Source organism: Euprymna scolopes, chromosome 14, assembly GCF_053919585.1.
Source record: "Euprymna scolopes isolate OS-2025 chromosome 14, ASM5391958v1, whole genome shotgun sequence".
Taxonomy (NCBI): Eukaryota; Metazoa; Mollusca; class Cephalopoda; order Sepiida; family Sepiolidae; genus Euprymna; species Euprymna scolopes.
The window spans coordinates 87,525,028-87,546,119 of record NC_136495.1 but is presented as its reverse complement, the minus strand read 5'-3'; the positions used below and the strand labels follow the sequence as shown (position 1 = coordinate 87,546,119).

General features: G+C 33.2%; 1 protein-coding gene across 2 annotated transcripts in view; it reads left to right on the top strand.

Annotated features, from left to right (window-relative positions):
• LOC145293147 (DNA damage-binding protein 1-like) overlaps positions 1 to 21,092 on the top strand; it is a 273,779-nt gene that overhangs the window by 40,368 nt on the left and 212,319 nt on the right. For both annotated transcript variants that reach the window (XM_080139570.1, XM_080139572.1), the window contains exon 2: positions 8,565 to 8,713. In XM_080139570.1, the coding sequence (XP_079995696.1) occupies positions 8,565 to 8,713 (149 nt within the window). The remainder of the gene's footprint in view (positions 1 to 8,564; positions 8,714 to 21,092) is intronic.

The window sequence follows — 21,092 nt, the reverse complement described above, 5'->3', positions numbered from 1 at the left end:
TGTTTCTCTCCCCCTCTCTCTTCCTCTCAATATCTCTCTCTATCGATCTCTCCCTTTCCCTCTCTCAATCTATCTTTCTCTCTATATCACCCTCTCCATCTCTCTTTGAGCCCCTTTCTCTCTCTAACTCCCTCTATCTCTCTCCTTTCCTCTGTCTCATCCCTCTCTGTTTCTAACTCTCCCCCTCTCTCTGTTTATCTATCAATCCCTTTATCTCTCTATCTCCTTCTCTTTCTCTATTTTCCTCTCACTTTCTCTTTTCTATCTATATATCTTCCTCTCTATCTGTCCATCTCTAATCCCTCATCCTATTTTAGTCTCCTAAATTAATTACAGTGAATAAGGCATTGTCAAAACATGGATAAATCCTATTTTAGTCACCTAATTTACTGACTGTGAGAATAGAAGTTATTTGGAAATTACTGCTACCTTGAACAGCACCAGAAGTAACTGGTAAAACCTTTCTAATTAAATTGATTTTGGCAGCCATTTGGTAACAAAATGACATAGCCTTAGCCCTTGCTGCATGAGGAATACCTGCGACCTTGCTGCCAAGTAGAAGAATTATTTATTCTACTTTAAAACATTCAATTTTTCAAAAATCTCATGTTCAACATCTCCAAAACATCCAATATGGGTAAAAATATTGCAGAAATGCAAACTTATTGTTTAGGATGAATGCACAATGGTACGCAAAAAATCACTTGAGGCTCTTGGTCGATCCTTGCAAGATTTGCGTGGCAATGTCGGACCATTTGGGAATGCAGTAATATTGCTTGCAGGAGATTTCAGACAAATGTTACCTGTTATTCTTCAATCAACACCAGCAGATGAAATAAATGCTTGCCTCAAATACTCTACTTTTTTGTTCCATGTGAAGACATTAAACTTAACTCAAAATATGCATATCCAGTTGCAGACTGTTCGATCCGCACAAAAACAAACTTTTGCATCACTTGTGGGAAATTGGGTACGAAAAAGTGCCAGCTGATCAGAGTTAAGGGCAAAATTCTTTGACTTTTAACTTCTGTAATTTCATTTCATCAAAAGAATAGTTAGTTTAAAAGGTTTTTGCAGATATTCAAATTATAAGAATTCCATTTGACTGAGTGAATGAGCTATTCTTGCAGGTCAATACAAAGATTCCCATGAACTTAACGCTATTATTCAATGTAAAATTTCAAGTGAGGTAGTCAAATACAAATCCATCGACACTGTTGTGAAAGCAGATAAAGTGGTTAATTATCCAACAGCTATATTTGCCAGGGATGCCACCACATGTATTGCAACTGAAATTTGGTGTACTAATTATCATGTTGTGAAATATGAACCAATCCAAGCTTTGCAATGGCACATAGCTTGCAGTAAAAAAAAATTAACGAACAATATCATAGAAACAACAATCTTAACAGGACCTTTCACAGATGAATATATCTTCATTCCATGCATTCCTATGATTCCACCGGATGCATCATTACACTTTAAGAAATTGAACTTTCCAATTTTATTGTCATTTGCAATAACCATCAACAAAGCACAGGGAACAATCTTTACAATTGTGGGCCTTACAGTTACACACTGACTGTTTTTTCACATGGATAATTTATATTACGTATTCAAGAGTCACCAAACCGGAAAATCTCTATATCAGCTAAGAAAATGGAACAACAAAAACTGTGTACCCATGCAACATGGAAAATTAAACCTATAAGAAACATGCTTTTTTTCTCATTTTGGAACTTTTTCCATTGCACCAATTTGAGCCACAGCAACGCTAGTATATATATATATATATATATATATATATACAAGTATACATACACACAAACACACGTGATGCTAGTTGGCCGTTGACCCCGAAAAGGGGTTCATTCGCCCTGTGAAAGGTCTTGTTTTATAGTCAGGTCATGTCATATGCTACTGGTACCATGTAACCCAGTACTACCTGCCTCATGGTCGGGTCACCGGCGACCAAACTGGTTCCCCCACCAGACTTGTTTGGTGAGGAGGGCGGCTAGTCTCCCTGAAGGAAGGAGCTCCTATAAATTCGTTTTTCTTTTGTGTGTATCGATATTCATATTAAAAACCCTCTTTTCTATTTATTTAAAAAGAAAATACAATTTTCTTATATCTTGGTTGTGGAATTGCATTCACTTGCAAACGATCTAGCTAATTTGCATATTCTTTTAGGCATTTATTTTAATTAATTCCCTATTAGTTGCTTCGGTTTTTTAATGGGATAATCATCTTTAGTTAACTATTACGTGTAATTATATTAATGCAGACATTCTATATATTCTACATAATTTATACTTGCATAATATTTGCGAAAAAAAGTTTATAGTAAACACAAAATTGTTTCCATATATATTTATGTACACATATATAGATAGATAGATTTGTAAAACAAAAATATATATCTATAAAAGTGAACGTGTCTGTGTATCTGTCTGTGTACATTTCCCTATGCAATAGTTCTGTCAATTTTTAGTCTACAGACTCCAAATTTGATATACAGGGAACTGAGATTTTGGGAAAATCTGTGATTGGTTTTCGGCCAGAAATTTGGCGATTAAGGGATCAAAGTTCAACGATTTGACCTTTGAGAACTCTACCAAACTCCTCCGACAATTTTGGATCTAAACACTTGAAATTTTAGATATAGGTTCCTTGGACATGGATCTGACTTAATAACTTGATTTGAGTCCAAAACAATAAATTTTGAGGGGTCATAATAGGGGTCAAAGTTAAAAAAAAAATGACCGTTTTTTTTTTTTTTTTTGCTCAACATACACCTCCAAATACCCAGGTAATGCCAGGCACTCATGCTAGTATATATATATATATATATATATATATATATATATATATAAATAAATTTATAAGTAATTAGCAAGACCTGTGAACTGGCATTGCCCGTTGAAAGTCAGCCCTTGGAAATAGGGTCTGTGTCCCAAATGAAATCATCTTGCTTTCACAATCGGGCATTGTCTGGCAGTTGCTGTTAGTGGAAGCTACTGAATGCCATTGTCAGCACTGGGGGTTACTGGCGAGTAGTGTTGGTTTGGCTAGATTACTGGTAGGCATTGGCTACTTTTGCAACTGGCAGTTAGTGGTGACCATGATCAGTATCAACCTTCATTTGACTACTTCAAACTGAAATTGTCTTTTGAGCACTGGCATCCACTGACTGCCTTCAATGAGAGATAATCAGTGGTGGTTAGTGCTGTTTGGAGACGGTTGCTTGCATTTGCTCCCGTTTACTAGTGGACACTGGCTGCCTTTCCCAACTTTCAGTGTCTGTTCGCAGTGTTCACTGTTGGCCATGACCAGTATCGACCTCCATTGGACCATTTTATAAATGAAATTGTTTGAAAGTAAAGATGAGGATAGTGAATTTCAAGTGATTACGGTTACTATTGAGCAGTGTTTGACAATGGCAGGCGATGCTTTTTCGAACCAATTATTGCTGTTTTAGGTCTTGATGTGAATATAAGGATCAATTCATATAATGAAAAATGGAGGAACTGCATTATAAATGATGCGTTGTTATCTGTATTTGTGTTTAAGAAAACAAACAAACGTTGAGTTATTGTTTAATGATGATCTCGTGTTCAAATAAGTTCATTCTCTACACTAATTACATAGGACATGCAAGAAAAACTATTGACTATTTAATATCTAATGTAAGCTGTAGTAATGGGGGGACAATATGGCTTAGAGGACCAAAGGAAGTATTATCGTTAAAAAGTTGATTTATTTATATATATATATATATATATATTTGGGTAAGGTAAGAACAAATATCACCATTAAATATGTCACCAGCAATAATTTTTATGATATTAAGACCTTCATGTTAATGGCTGGGAGTAGCAGCCACTGTTGTTTCAAACCGATTGTTGGTGTTTTAGGGGGCAATTAACTTAAATATAAGGATAGATTTATTTAAGTATTAATGGAGGAACTATATCTTATGAAGGGTGCCATTGTTTCCCAAGTATTTTTGTTTCCAAAAACATTTTAAGAAATTAACGCCATTAAGATCTTGTTTTAAAATGAGTTTATGCTTATGCAATATTTTTTTTACTTCAGATATTTAAGAAAAACGGTTGACTAATGTTATGTTAGCTGTTGCAAGGTATAAATGTATGAAAATAAAAGAAAAAGGTCAACGTGGTCTATAGAACCAAAGAAAGAATTACCTTAAAAAGCTGATAGGGTTCATCAGGTAGAGTGAGAACGCATGTCAGTTAAATATGTCGCTAGCAATTTTTATGATAGAAAAACCTTCACGTTTTATCTAATACTTTTCTGTTGTCTCCATTTGTTTACTTATTACATAAGACAGATGATGCAAGCTCCAACCAATAGAAGACACCCCCTCCCCATATTAAGAATGGCGACCATTGAAAACAAATAAAACATTGAATAATGAAGGTATTAATATCATAAAATGTACTTCTGAGCAACAACTGTAAATGTGATAGTCATTGTTACTGAACAAAATATTGTATTTGTTATAGGGAAAAAACATGCAGACCATGTAGGTATATCAGTGTGTAATTAGTCTTGTATAAATGAGTTTATTGTTTACAACTGTACTAGTTACATATATCGAAATGTAAATAGTTAATGCTGTAATTGCATAGTATAAGGATGCAAGAAGCAGCTAATTGATGATTGTGTTGTAATCTGAATGGATGAATGTAATGCTAGAAGAAAGTGTGATGACATTAAAGAAAGTGTGTGAGCGTTGGTATAAAACTTGGGTGTAGGTAAATTGATTAGGCAAAAAAAGTGTAAATATTTTGGTTACACTGATGTCATCTTTGAAATCAGATGAGACACTATGTAACTGTTCAAAAATCGTGGAACAGCGAGAGAATAAGGAATTAACAGAATGTAAGGAAACAACCAATGAAATCACTTAAAAATTCAGGTGATGATTGTAAAGGGGCAGGTCATTATTTTCATGGAAAATGAGGTATGGTAAAAAGAGAAAGTAACAAATAAAATGAAATAATCCAACGGTTGTTTGTAGCAAGGTATTACTATGTGTGTGAAGAGAAAGTAGCAATACACATGGCCGTTAAAATGCTTTAGATAATCATAGATTTCAAGGGGTTTCTGTTAAAATAGTCATGTTTTAAAAACCAAAGCACTTTAAGTCTTCAAAATACCACCGTTTTGTTCAGAAATGAATATACTTTCAAATGAATTAGTAAATAATAACATACATTATATATTTTTAGAGTTTTAAGCAAATAAAGTGATAAAAATGTGAACATCATAAAACGGCATTTTTGGTAAGATTTTGTAAACCCCCCCCCCCCCCCCCGATTTCTAAACATTCGTACCGTATTTTTGTTAAGAATTTTTTAATGAAATTTGGAAATTAGCCAAAAGAGATGTCATTTTTAATAATTTCGAGTGTCCGAAATTCATTTGACCATTCGTTTTTTTGTTGTGTTAAAAAAAAGATTTTAAAATGATGAGTATTGAAATTTTTGAAAAAAAATTTTCTTCGGACACTCACTATTAAATAAACAATCGTTTTACTATGTTTATTCATTAAAAAGATGATTGGACAGTGTTTTCTCTAGTGGTACGTAGCAATTTAAAAAAATAATATCCGAAAAAATCGTTATGAATTTCAATCACGACTTCTGTAGTATCAGTGACCGTAGCACTCAGCAGCAGCAGCGATAACATGGCGTAAACAGACATTTGTTTTTGTTGTTTATTTTTATTCCAAATCGATTTTTTTTTAAATTGAAAATCTGGTTATAAAAAAAATTCTTACATGTTTAGTTAGAGCTATTTTGTTATCAACCATGCAAATATTTAAAAAAATTGGGTAGTAGTAAATTTTAAAATATTTTAACAAGCAAAAATGTGAAATATGATGTTTTGGTTCACGTGTACGATTACGAACGGTAACACACTTCTAATTTTCGTCCCTTAAAAAATGTTTTCATTGAATTATTATCGAATGGAAACTAATCTACCCGATTATTAAAAAAAAAAAAATAATAATAATCAATATTTAAATATTTGTAGGAGGTGCTCAGTTAAACAACAATGGTAGGAAAAGACATGAAATGTAATTAAAAATCAAAATAACATTAATTCAAAATTTTTAACAATTTGTCAGCTTTAGCAAAAACTTGTTTCTTTTTATATTTAAATAGAATTTAAATACTTGATATTTTTCCAAGCATCATGTTTTCTGTTAGAGGGACGTCACTTTTTTAAATAACATTTATTTTTGTCTGTTTGTCATAATTCTTGTAAAGTTTCACTATGGGTATCAAACACCCTCTTAAAAAAAAAAAACTTGCTTAATTCTATGTCTAATCCTATGTACGAGTGGCAAGCCTCCTCCTAAAACCTTTAGCCTTAACAATAACGCTAAGTACAAGTGGCAAAGCTATCTACTAAACAAACTTCCTCTGTGAGCTCATATAAATGTAAAAAAAAAGCATAAAAAACGTTTAAAGAAAAGTGCACATGATTAATCCCCCCCCCCCCAAATAAATTGGTCAACTTTTCTAAAACGCTAGGATCGTCTTGAAATGGTGAATTATTTTACATTTATGTGAAACCAACCCCCACTCTAAATTCTAAAATTGTTTTTGTTTTGTTTCTATCAAGTCTTCAGTATGTTCACACATAATTTTCCTTAGCCCTATCATTAACCCAAAGTCAGAGTGGCAACCTCCCTACCTTCTCAATTGCACAAAGACCCTCTTAAAACCACGCATAATCACCTTTTAGAAAACAAACAAACAAAAAAAAAACACCCAAGATTTATCTAGCATAGGAAAAGGGCCCTAAAACGCTCGAATGATTCAAAATGAGAAATCATTTTACATTAAATTCTAAAATAATTTTTGTTTATCTTTTATTAAAGTTTTTCAAGTTGTTCACATGCAATTGTCTATAAAGGTAGAATCACATATTTTGGAGAGGTGGTCAGATGGGGAGGGATAACAGAAGGTATTTCAGAGAGTAAATATTATGCTATCCCTGTATATGTGTATTGTTTGAGAGAGTGAATTTTACTGGAATTTCTATAAGATATGATACTGGTTAAAAGAGAAGCATAATATCCGGAAAACTTGCATCAGATATAGGCAGCTTATGTGAGCATATTGAATCTTTTTGTCGTCTGTGGTTTCAAAGCTATATTGTCTTTTTTTGTAGAGGGGAAAAGTTGTTATTTTATTATATACTAGTGAGGATACTCGGCATTGCCTGGGTGTGGAGAGGTTTTATGGTAAGGCTATTGATCATTGGAGCCCTAAAAATGTTTCAAACAAAAAAAAAATTAACCAACCCCCTAAAAAAATGTAAATAGTGAGTACTCGCTGTTAAAATTGAGATTAGTCATAACAAGGCATATGATAACTTTGCAAAAATGTTTACGAAATAAGTGACCTCTCCTTGTAAAAAAAACGGCCCAGTTGACAATGAAAGAATTAATGTTTTTGGCTAATTTTTGGATATTTGTCAGCCAAGAGACTAGGCTTTCAAATGATAGCAATTTTGCCAGTGTTGGTCGTGTGTTGAAAGTTTTAACGAGACATACAAACATGCATACTAACAGATGTTTGAGATTTATATGATAGGAGAAGATAAATAAAGCATCTTGTCAAATTAGTCACAACAAAACCCACATAAAATAGTTTGTTATCTGCACAATAGTTTAGAAATAAGATTTCTTCTGATATGCAAAATGTAAAAATTGTCTTAATGAGTTAAAGTATTCAACTATATTGAGGAAGTGGATAAAACTATAATTACAACTAGTTCTCATCACAATAAAAGTTTTACTGAAGCTGTGAATACAATCATCCTTGTTGTAGTGGTGATTTTATTTTTAATCAAAAGTTAGAATATTGTTTCAAAAGAACATGATGTTAATAGAATGACTAATGCCATTTATCATTATATATTTCTTTAAAATCATATTCCAAGTTTTGCTAACAAATATTTTATCTCCATTATACAAATGAAAGAAAATGTTAAGTATTTATATTAAGAATATTGGTATAGTTTTAGATGTCCATGTCATCAACATAGGTTTAGAACCACTATTGTAAAAGATGCCTGAAGGATTAAGTAATCCTACCCAAGAATGGGAATTTCAAAAGTAGATTTGCCAGAATGAGAAAAATAGTCAATGTTTTAAAAAAAATAGTCATTATTACTATATATGCGTAAGTTCAAATTAAAAAAAAAAATTCTTTTTTAATTTGTTTGTTCATGTATTAAATCTAACTTAAAAAAGAATGTGATAGTTTTCACTGTAATATTTGCATTTTGATATCTATTTTAATAATTGCTACTAATTTTCAATTTTTATAGTTCTTTATAATAGAATGATTTAGATTTTTTTGTTTCTAAAAGTATTCTATAATTTTCAAATTCAGATTATGCTAAAAATTCAGTTTTATTATGATTATGCTAAAAAATCTGACCAAAAAGTTGTGCCTATTTTTTTTATTTTTTGTGACCTTGTCATGTGAATGAAAGTCTTCATTGTATTTTTATTTCAGGAAATTTCACATCTTCTCAGGATTTAAATTTGATTATAGCCAAGAATAATCGCATGGAAATTTATGTTGTTACACCTGAAGGATTACGTCCTGTCAAAGAAGTGGCTATTTATGGAAGGATTGCAGTTTTGGAACTGTTTCGTCCACCTGTAAGGTTCAGTTTTATTTTCTTGTTTTATTTTTGACATTTAATTAAAGAACGTGAAGTTCCAAATGACATTTTATCTCAACTTCTCTATCAAACCCGAAAATGTCATAATCAGAATAGATGCAATTGTAAAAAATACTGTTTTGAAAATCTTAAGTCATAATTTACTGAATTCTATTTTAATATTTTGGAGATGTTTATTTAATTAATAAGATTATTTTTGAAACATTTTGTTTCTATGCCGATTGTTGGCTTATTGCAAGTTATCTTCCATTATATAAAGCAAAATTGTTTGTGTCCAACTTAAAGTCAAAACTATACAGGGCACATCCATAAAACTGATAATTGATATTTTTCTTTTAAGTTAATCTTTATTTTATCAATTTTGGTGGAAAAGGTTGTGCAAAAAAAAAAAAAAAAGCTCTAATCATTTAAATCCTGCAAATACCATTAGTGGCTCAAAAGTTATAAGAATTTAGGGTGCCATTTTGTTTTTCTTTGGGCATTTTTCTTTCAAGAAATCCAATAATTTCTCCACTATTTATTTATTTTTGGAGTTCTTATTAAACATGATACTCTCATGTAAAATTATGTGCTCTTTCTGATTATGCAATCAGATTTTATTTTTTCACCTTAAGCCAATAAATGGAGATATTTAAATTTTAAAGTTTTTAAAACTGCTATAGTGTGAGTTTATTCATAACCATTTTAATTATTCAGTTGATTGAAGACACCAGGAAAATCCTTTATGGCGTCATTCATTAAAATAGATTATAGATGACCTGTGACTCAAATGTTCCTGTTCCATATTCAACAAATCATGATCAGAAGGATCTTCAGTCATCAAATAGAGAATAGGAACCTTTAATTTAAATTTTTAATTTAAAGAAATATTTTCCAAAATAAATAAAAATGAGATGGAATTCTTTTAAGCAAAACTTTCACGAAAAACACTTGTTTAGCTAAAACCACTATCAATAATTTCCCTCACTTTTTATCTGTGCCTAAACCTAAATTTAGATTCCATGAACAAAGCTTCTTTGCTGGTGGAACTCGCTTCCATTTACCTGCTTTCCAACTGACTAGAATTTAGTCTTCAAGTCCAACATAAACAAATTCTTGATGAGTCGTCCCTTAAGTAATCCAATTTACCGAATTTCCACTACTAATGATTACTACGATATTGTCTCATTGACTTCTGTACACAAAATAATCCTATCCTCAAGTGGCCTCCGGGCCTGGATAAGTGGTCACTCCTATGTAAAACAAAAGAAGCATGTAAAGTAAGCATTTTTTTTTTTTTTTTTAAGAGAATAAACATTTTATATTTATGAAAAAATTTTGATTAAAAAAAATTAAATTCTAAAACGATGACTACATTTACATGAATAAATATTAACAATATTTTGAAAACTTTGCTCTAATGTAGAGAATTCTTGCACTAGAGCAAAGTTTTTAAAATATTAATATTTATTCAAAAAGAGAAAAAAGGAAAGCGAACATAGCAATACTAAAATGTGGCCGTTACTATTATTATTACTTTACACAGTATGTTGTTTGCATTAGTATTTACATTACGCTTTTTTTTTCACTTTTTATTCAAAATTCAACAAAACATTTTGATGAGCACAATTAAAAATGATTTCATATATCTATATGAAACTTAATTATATACTTTATCAATTTCACAATATTCTTTGTTAACTTGGTTATAGCAATAAATATCAAATTCCAGTAAAACTAGTCTTCTCATTTTAAATAACCTGTGAAATTTCAATATTGAACTTAGTTTCATTTTACTTCAAAGTTCTCAGAAATCAAGGGGATTCCCTTCCTTCCACTTGATACCTATATGAGATACATAGATATTCAAATATTCTGTTAAAGTTTTCATTTACCTCTCAAACAATGAGTTAGTAAAAAACATTATTTCCCTCTCTGCAATTGACCATTTAAATACGTTATAGTATATCTTTCTTGTGTTTATTTTGGTCTTACTCGATTCTGATCTAGTAGAGTATCTAGCTTTGTGCTGTTACTTGATGTAACATCGCTTGGAAAAGGTGCACTATTCCTTATAAAAACCAGTGTTGGTTAGCCATACTGAGATCTTATTTGAGCCGTGAATATTATGTGCTTTTGAATATTTAGTCAGGATTTACTTTGTCAAGACGAGAAATTAAAGAAAAAAACAAAAAAAACCCCAACTTTTCTGCACCAGTAAATAATAGTATATCACATGAATAGTATCCTCATGCCAAGTTGCCCTGATAAAACCCCTGCACAGAGAGACATTAGATACTCAAGAATAGTGTTTAGTAGGAATTCAAGTACTTGCATATTTTAATTGAAATGTTGTAACATGAAATTTCTAAATTCAAAAACGTTTTTTTTTGTTGTCTGTTTTTTTTTTTTTTTTTTTTTTTTGATTTTTAAGTATTAAAATATAATATAAAGAAACACTAAATTAACATCATTGGAGTGCTTATTTTATTCACTATTTTATTTTATATATGCAGTAATCACTTAATTTTTTTTTTTCAGTTGCAACAGAGAGGAGTTTTAAAAGAAAGATGATACACACACTATTTTGCAGTTCCTCTTCCTTATCATGATAGTCTCTTATATTGTCTACTTAATTTATAAATTCAATGTTTCTTTCAAGAATTTGAAAATATTTCTATTCATTAGTAAAGATGATTCTAGTAAATAACAATGTCAAGACGGGAAATGAAAATAAAAAAAATTTCCAAAAAAAACTCTTTTCTGCGGCAGTATATCACATGTTTGAAGGAACAAAAAGATTTTATTCTCAAGCGTACAGAACGAAACTCAAAACACAAACTGAAAAGTAAACACAAATGGAAGAGACAGACGACAACTAAAAATATTCTGAGTTATCTCCCTTGACCGATATGCGATCATAATTCAATACTGGCGTGACACCTTTTTTTCCTTCTTCCTTTTCTCTTTTCTCAAGATAAGGCCTCATAGAGCCGGTCACAAAGATTAGTAACAATTTTTCAGGTAGGATGGTTTCGCCCTACTTCTGGGGGGATGAGTATCGACGTTCCATGAGATGGGGTGTGTTGTCTGTTCTGTGGAAGGAATCGACTGGAATCTTTTTAGTCACAATAGGTGGTTGGCTGACTACGTCTTGTCACTGGCTATGCTGCTCATACGCCTATCTCAGGAATGGCAGGCTTGGTATGCAAGGCCAGGTCACCATCGTCCTCATCACTGTCATCTGGATGTTCTAGTCCTTGGGCTCTTACCTGGATGAGAACCCTGAAGCAATCATCTTTGTGAACCTTGTATGTACAAGCCTTGAGCTGGAAGCCGGCAAAACTTTGAATGTACATCCACTCATCTTGCTTGGATGAAACTATCGCTCACGTCCTTTATTCTTAGATAGGTCACTGTGAAGGTACACAATGTCTCCGACATTCACCTCCACACGAGTGGTTGGGAGCCTTAGACAGCTCACTGTAAACATGGTTGGGCTTGCATCTACGATGCTACTCTTCTGTAAGATCCATATCATTGAAGCGGATGTGTTTGTTTGTAAACTGGTCCCTGTGATACAAGATTTCTCTGGGGGACAATCCTAGTGATCCAAACCTACAGTTCAATATTCAACATGCTACAAAGAGCGAGACTGTAGAGATCTGCGAAGCAGCTGGGTCCAACTTGAGGAGCTCTTGCTGGACATCTTGAAGGGCCTTTTCAGCAACAGGGTTATGATTGAGGTTTTTAGGTTTACCTATCTCTATTAAGATATGAAGAGTGAGCAGAAACCAATTATTTTGAAAGGATTTGAAGCTGGAGGTGGAGTCTGACTTACAATAACAGGTGGATTAATGATGGGCAGACAGGTCTTTAGAATAGCCTCCCACAATGTGTCCCTTTGCTCATTTGGAATAAAGAGTACAACAGTATAAGAACTAATGTACTCCCGTAAGACAAGAATTGGTTGTCTATTTCTCTTGATGATATTAGCAGCGAACCTAAGCCAAGCGTATTCAGGGTGTCCTCACAGGACTGAGGAACAGCTACGAGTGGGGATCTGCTCAATGGAGTGCAATGGTAATATGAGGAAACAATTTTCTTCATGGCTTCAGCCAGGTCCAAGGCATAGAAATACTGGCTCACTACCTGTTGCATCTGGTGTTTGGTAGGGTGTCCCAGCTTAATATGCAGCGCTGTCAGTAAGGCATGTCGCGGGACAATAATTGAATCCCGTTGTGGGAGAAGATTAATGTTATTAAGTCGTTTTGTTGGGTGAGTTCTCTGCATCAGGTGTGCCTGTGTTTTTCTAAGGTCTGAGCACTTATTTTGAATTTCTTTCCATGCGGGACGGCTGGTATACAGGAGGTCCATAACTATCTCCACAAAGGAAGTCCTAAACACTGCAACCTCCTCCTGTACCATAAGGAGCAGACCTGACATGTTGGATGCCTGCCCCCAGGAGCATTATGGCTGGCAAAATCAGCAGGCAAGTTCACTCTGCCGGCAAGATGTTGGACAGAAGCCTGGAAACAGCAGACAGTTGATAAGAACGACATTAATCTGTGGATGGTTGAGAACTAGCCTCGGCAGAGCTTTTTATAGGCTTGAACACAGGGCTTGCTATCAGTGAGGAGAGCGAGATGATCAGGGTCGATCACCATACAGGAAGCAATGTTATCTTGGTGCTTGCTTAAAATTGGGTAGATACTCGCCATGCCAGAAGATGTTGGAGTGAACGTGGATATAGCATGGCAAATGTATTGTCGTCTACGTATTTGTTGTGGTTTACTGGTGTTGTTGACAAAACGCACTTTTCCTCCTACACTCCTTGATACTATGTGGCTTGAATTCCAACAAGGCTCAATGGCAAGTTCATTATCCTTATCACCGAGCATGGAGAGTTCCAAGTACTTGCCAGACCACACTGTGGTTTGTTGGGGTGGGGCACGTAGAACATGAGCATGTCTGACCAGTCTTGTATCAGGAGGGAATGTAGTAGAGCCATACCTGAATTGTGTGTCGCCTATCCATATCTCAAACCTAGCGGGTCTCACTGACAGGTCATTACTGTACGTGAATGGGACACCGCCAAGTATCTTGGTATTAAGTTCCTCAATAACCAGTCCCTCAAAGAAGCACATTGTGTCCCCTCTCTCTAGACTAAGCTTGGTCTCTCCAACCACATTGAGCGGGGAGGATCCGTCTGCTTGTCTGGCGGACTGGGAAGTTTTTGTGATTTTAGCGCTTCGGCGCTTGGCTGTTGAGTGTCGAATCATATTCCCAGTAGCACACTGTCCACAACAATCCGTACCGGATGATGATTTGAGAACATGTCGGTGTAAGGGGATTGTTTGGTTTTCACTTGCCTTGAGGTTGTCATATTTTCATTCTCTTTATGTAAGTTGCTTAAGGTCTCTGGACAAGTTGGTCCCTCATTGTCAAAAATATGAAGGACCTGGCAAGCCTTGGTCATATATCTATGGTTTGATTCAGGAAGGTAGATGCATTCACTTAAAAAATAGTTTGTGTCGGGTTTCTTAACCTGATTACACAGTGGACAAGTCTTCTTTGGTTGAGGCTTCCTAGTATATCGAAGTGGAGTAGTAAATGTCTGGCTCACAGATTTCCCAACTCCTCAAATAGAGAATCCAATGCCAGGGAGATCTCTGGCTTGATTGATGCCAATGTGCGGGATCTCAACTCTGTCCCATAACGTTGCTTGACTAATTTAGAGAGGGCTGGATGAAGTAGGTGCAACCAAGTGAGGACTATTAGATTCTCTAATGTAGGGGGTGACTCTTTCATCTTCTGTGGGAATACTGTCATGATGGCGTATATTGGTGTCTGTTTAGTAAAGAGTCGTCAATGAAGGCTGCAAATCTCTGAAATAACACATCCGGTTCAAGCCTAATGGAATCAAAGTCCAGGAAGTGAGAGCCGCTAGTCTGGAAGCTATAATGTTGTCTTATGTTTTGCCAAACATTTGTTAATGATGTTAAGTTCTTAACAATGACACTCCGCGATATGGGGCAGTAATTTGCCACCTGTCCCAACATCATCTCCACAATATTATTTTTTGGATAGCAATGAGTCTGTTCACATCAGGTATTTCCATACCATCATTTGTGAAACCCCTGTGTGGATGAGCGCGTGACTTCTTTTTCCCGCTTGTCTCAAGGAATGATGCATAGTTGCTATCAAGAGACAGACAATATACAAGGTCATTTCTCCATGCCTCAAAGGAAGAGATAGTCTCATTATTTCCCAGGTACCACTGCTTGGGGATGCATGCAGACATACTGAGTGAGATAAACTTGAACTTGTATATATGGATAATAGATAGTCCAGTCTCGTCAAGATAATCCCTACAGGCGGTCGCCTAATTAGTTGGTGGGTATAATATACTCCTTATTTAGGAAAAATCTTTTTTTTTTTTTTATACATCTTCGGAATAGCGAATGAGTGTAAATAAACTGCTGCCACCACGCCAGTAAATAAGTATGTCACACGAAACTGTTTGAAGGGATGATGAGACTTTATTCTCGAGTGTACAGAATGAAACTCAAAACACAAACTGAAAAAGTAAACACAAATGGAAGAGACAGACAACTCAAAATATACTGAGTTATCTCCCTTGACCGATATGCGATCATAATTCAATACTGGTGCTGAAATGAAAATTTATATAATGCAAAAACTCTGATAATTGAATGATTTAGATAGTAAAAAAAAGAAGGCAAATCAAATGAAGTTGTGGGAGGATAGTCGCAGCAATGCTAGAGGATTATCAAAGTAAATAAATGATGTGAATTTAAAAAAAAATACTGAAGTAGTAGCAGTGTAAAGAAGTAAAAGAAGTTTGGAAAATTCCAGGAAATCCAAATTGTAACATGGATAGCTGGGAGCAGGAGTACACAAGGTTTTTTATTCCTTCTTGTGCAATGTTGTTGGGTTATGGTTAGTTTATACAGTGCGAAAACTTGTAAATGTAAAGGAATTCCCTTCAGTTTCAAATTGCAATATCTTGTTTTATTTTATTTTGGGATTATTTTGATAAAATTTAATCATTTCTTTATAAATTTACAATTCTTTCTTTTGTGTAATTGTTTTCAGATTACTTTACTATTTTTAGTAATGGGTGATTTATTTTTTAATGTTAGTGCTTTTCAAATTTGGTATGTGAGACATTGATGATGATTATTGATAATGATTTTTTATTTATTTACATTATTAATAGTTTGTTTCCTTTTCTATGGTGATTTGTGTAATATTAGCAATACCACACCATTTTTTTTCTTTAAATTGAATAAACTCAAATCAAGCATTATTGAAAAGAGCATAAAAACAAAGAAATACTATCTTTATTTTTTTTTTTTTAAATCGTCCCATTAGAACTGTGTGGTTCATTGGACATTTTGCCTTAAGTCAGTCCTATTCAAATGCATATAAACTTGTGACTGAAAATGGTAGGAAATTTGCACAATTTACAGACTAACCCATCTTTAAAAAGCTGTATCTTCAGATTTTTTTAAGATATGATGAAATTTTGAATATATCATATCATCAAGGTTCAATTGGCGTTTTTTACGACCATCTTACTTGGTAACTTACAGACTAATTAGCATACTAATTGCATGTTCCAATTTCATTTTAACAGCTTTAAGTAGAAACATTGTAGAAATGTTAAGTAAGGCTTTATTATCATAAGAAGTATAATTCTGATGAACATTATCATTTGCCATTATAACATCATGAAAAATCCAACATGGCGACCAAGAAATCCAAAATGGCTACCATGACACAATTCAAAGAAATGAACAAAATATGGCTTGTAGCATATGAAGGAAATTTTGTACAGATCAAACTAATTAGTATGCTAATTTTGTACATTAAACTAATTAGTATGCTAATTAGCATAATTATGTTTCATTTTAACAGCTTTAAGTAGAAGCATCATAAAAACAGTAAAAAAATGGTAGGTAAAGCCTTATCAATCATCATGCAAAATATTATTCTGATTGATATTATCATTTGTCATCATTACACCATGAAAAATCCAAGATGGCAACTAGGAAATCCAAGATGCCTACCACAACACGATTCAAAGAAATTATTAACAAAATATGGCTTGTAGCATACCAAATGAAAGAAAATTTTGTACAGGTTACAATTATATTTTCCAGTACATTAAACTAATTAGTATAATTAAATTTCATTTTAACGGCTTCAAGTTACCGTAACAATTATCGAGTGAGTTTCTACCACTATTTTGTATGATTTTTTATTTATTTTTAAGTCATTGTCGAGACTTCAAGCGACATTGCAGCCATTTTTTTTCTTGTGTCCATTTCTTTCCATTTTTTTCTTGTTCTAATGTATGTTATTTTTAACAGAAACATTTACAACACTAAAATTTTAATGAGGTAGCTAGTAGCGTAACTTGCCTTTGGTAACATTTATTTATTATATATTTGTTTTTGACCACTTTTTCATACCTCTGTGGATTGTAAAACAAACCCAATAAAAGTTATTCTTTTAATTAACTGGATAAGTGGTTTACGTGTTTTAGAAGCATTTAAAAGCATGGTCATTGTCGGTCATTTTTTTTCAAAGAAATTATTCTTTTAAAATATTCTTTTCCTTTGCATAATTAAAACTTATGTTTTCTAAATAATAACAAAAAAAAAATGAATACTTTTAATGAATAAGTTAGTTGACAAATGATTTGTTAAGATTTTTTGTGCACGTCTCGGCACACAAACATTCTCATGTTTACATGTAGTTGTCACTACTTTTATCTATGCATTTATTTATGTATTTATTTATGCATTTATCTATGCATAAAAAGTTTTTATCCAATTCTTTTCAAATTTTAGAACAAAAGAAATTAATATATTCTATTAAATAGCGTTCGAACACAGTTTATATCTTTACTTATCTTTGTTTTACAAAGTGTTAACATTGAGATATTTTATTTGTGACTTAAAAACCAAAACCAGCAACAAAATGAAAAAAAAAAAAACAACGTTCAATGTCTGTTATTCTTTTTTAAAAAAATATTCTTTTCTTGTCCATAATTAAAAATGGTATTACTACAACATGAAGAGGTTGGGGGTGTTTATACTACACTGGGGCAAGTAGTAATCAGTTTTTCTGGAAGTAATCATTATCTTGTTTAATTTTTTTGTTATTTATTTCATGCTTCGGTCATAGTTTAAAATACTGATTTCTCCCTCTGATTTTGACAACAGGTACCTGAAAAAATGTCTTAATTTTCTGCGATAAATTGTAGTAGTACCTTAAAAATTTATGTTTTCTAAATAATAACAAAAACAAAAAATGAATACTTTATTTTCGTAGGTTAGTTGACAAATGATTTGTTTACAGATTTTGTGTGCGTGTCACGGCACACAAAAATCCTCATGTTTGTACATGTTTGTCACTACTTTTATCTACTTGTGCATAAAAAGGTTTTATCCAATTCTTTTAAAATTTTAATACAAAAAAAATTAATATTTTTGCTATCAAATAGCGTTTGAACAGTTTATATCTTTACCTTAGCTTTGTACCACAAAGCGTCAACTTGAAATTTTATAAGAAATATATGTTTATGAAATTATAAAAAAAATCATTTTATTAATTTAAAAAATGATTTTTTTTTATTTGAATTTATATAATAAATATATGTTTATGAAAATATAAAATTATTGAAATCAAAATAATAAAATATTCTAACTTTTGACTGGAAAAACGTATGTGTTGTGTTCAAATTCCCTAGCAAAGACGATTCTTTTCTCTAGTTAACTAAAACAATTAGAAACGTTGTCGATGTGTACAACGGCTTATTTGCAAAAAGTCATCTACCGCGAGCGAGCATGCTATGCTGACAGGTTTCATTGTTAATAGTTAGATTTAAATAACGATTTCTTTGAGTATACAAATCACAACAAAAATATTAAAATACCATTTTAATGTAAATTTTATTGTGAATTCAGTTATATAAGTTTTATTTTGATGGACATAGGAGAAATGTACTTATTACTGATTTAAAGACTATGAGTGTCAAATTAAGTAGCGCTGAATGGTATGGTGTCTGGTATTGCTAGTAATATTTATTGCCAATTTTTTTAATTGAATCTTTTCGAAAGATTTAATTCAATTAAATTTTTTTTATTACATTTTCACCCCAAACAAGGCACATTGCTACTTTTGTGTAGGGGGATACTATCAGGGGCAACAACTACTGGGGTACTATATAGGGATTTGGGCAGCAAGATGTCGGTTCACGTTGCACTTGAACTTCTGCACGTCAATACAGTTGGGGAAGCAGGGACCTGGAATGGAATTCCAAAGTCTAGCGGTTCTGAGGAAGAAACTACTGGAGTAGAAAGATCTTTTACATCTAGGGATCTCTACAGTGTGAGGATGTGATTTAGCAGCCTGTCGGGTTTGTTGAGGGTGTTCACGTCGTGGGGGCACAAGTGCTTGCAGTTCGTCAGAGCATTCACCATTAAAATACTTGTAGAACAGGCAGAGGGATGCAACGTTTCGTCGATGGGACTGAAGCTTAGATGCCAGTTCAGGGCCTATCAGATTTGCGACTCTCTTTTGAACCTTGTCAAGGAGCGAGAGACTAGTAGCAGATGCACCAGCCCAAATGTGACAACAATACTCCATACATGGGCGAATGGTGGCCTTATAGAGGTACAGGATACTTTCGGGTGTTAGTTTTCTAGCACGGTAGAGAGAGTCCACCTTCCTTGCAGCGGCCCTGGCAATGCCTTCAACGTAATTGTTCCAACTCCTGTTTCCTGTGAAAGTTAGGCCAGGGAGTTTGAAAGATGTACTCTCAGATAAAGAGTCGTTGGGCATTGCTATAGGTGGTAGAGAAGGTTTCTTGTAATTATTGAATGAAACTAGTTTAGTCTTGGTGGCATTGAACGTAACCATCCATTTTTGTCCCCATTCCACTACAGATTGGAGGTCATCCTCTAATGTTTCTGCCATTTCTTTAGATATGCGTTCATTTGTTTTCCTGTCGTGCCTGTTATAGAGTGTGGTGTCATCAGCATATATACCCATCTCAGAGGCGATTTTGTCGGGGAGGTCATTTATGAATATCAGGAACAGTAGAGGTCCAAGGATAGACCCCTGAGACACCCCCACATTTATATCATATTGTTTAGATGTACGACTGTCGAGGATAACCTGGATTTTTCTCTTATCTAAGAAGGATTTAATTATGTTAAGTATTCTACTAGTGATACTGTATGATCGTTGATATTTGGAAGTAATTTATTCAATTCTGTTGACTTAAGTAAATTACTGAAAGCTGGTAGACTATTGGCTGCAGGTCACAAGCAACAGTTTTCAAAGATTTGGATCAAAGTCTTTGCTTATAGTCAGCTAATGTACTTAATTGCCAGTGTAGCACTACTGGAAGTCATGACAAGGCAAATTAGTGACTTCACTTTTATTGTTCTTCAGTATTTTTATTCTGAAGGGATTTATTGAAATACTATGGAAGAAAAGGACATTATTGAAAAGTATACAATAAAAATTAACAAAATTATACAGATAAGAATTACACAATTAGTGTTTTTCGATAGTTATCTGCAAAAATTCCTATGGTGGTGAATCAAAACCAACTATTTTGGGAATATTATGCATTGAATACGTTTTTTTTTTTATGTTTGAAATTTTATTATTTTGATTTCAATAATTTTATTTTATACTTTCATAAACATATATTTATTATATAAATTCAAATATAAAAAAACTTATTTTTTAAATTAAAAATGGCTTTTATTTTTATAATTTCATAAACATATATTTCTTATAAAATTTCAAACGAAATAAACTTATTTTTTTATTTTGTTATTAACAGTGCAAATAAATAGTTGAGGTTTTTTTATCTGCTCTGCTGAGTTTTCTCCGGTTCTCTCTAAACTTTTCAACAAATGAATCTTGTTTTCCTGACTGCTGGAAAATTGCTTCTATGGTACCAGTTTACAAGGGTTCTGGTGAAAGAACTGACCCATTAAATTATCGCCCCATTAGCCTCCTTTCTTTTTTCACCCAAATCTTTGAGTCTTTAATTAATCGAGCTCTAGTCCACAACCTCATGGCTGCTACACTTCTGTCTGACCAACGGTATGGATTTAGGCGAGCCCGTACTACTGCAGATATTCTAGGGTTATTCCAACCCAATTCATCCAGCCCCGACACACCCCCTCTTGGATTTTTTTCATATTTACACCATACAAACTTTGGGTTAAAACTAAGAGAAATCTGCAATTTCAGCCCAGTTGGATTTCAGGAACATATTTTTTTTCACAGTTGGTTTCGGCCTGGAAATCAAAAATTGCTAT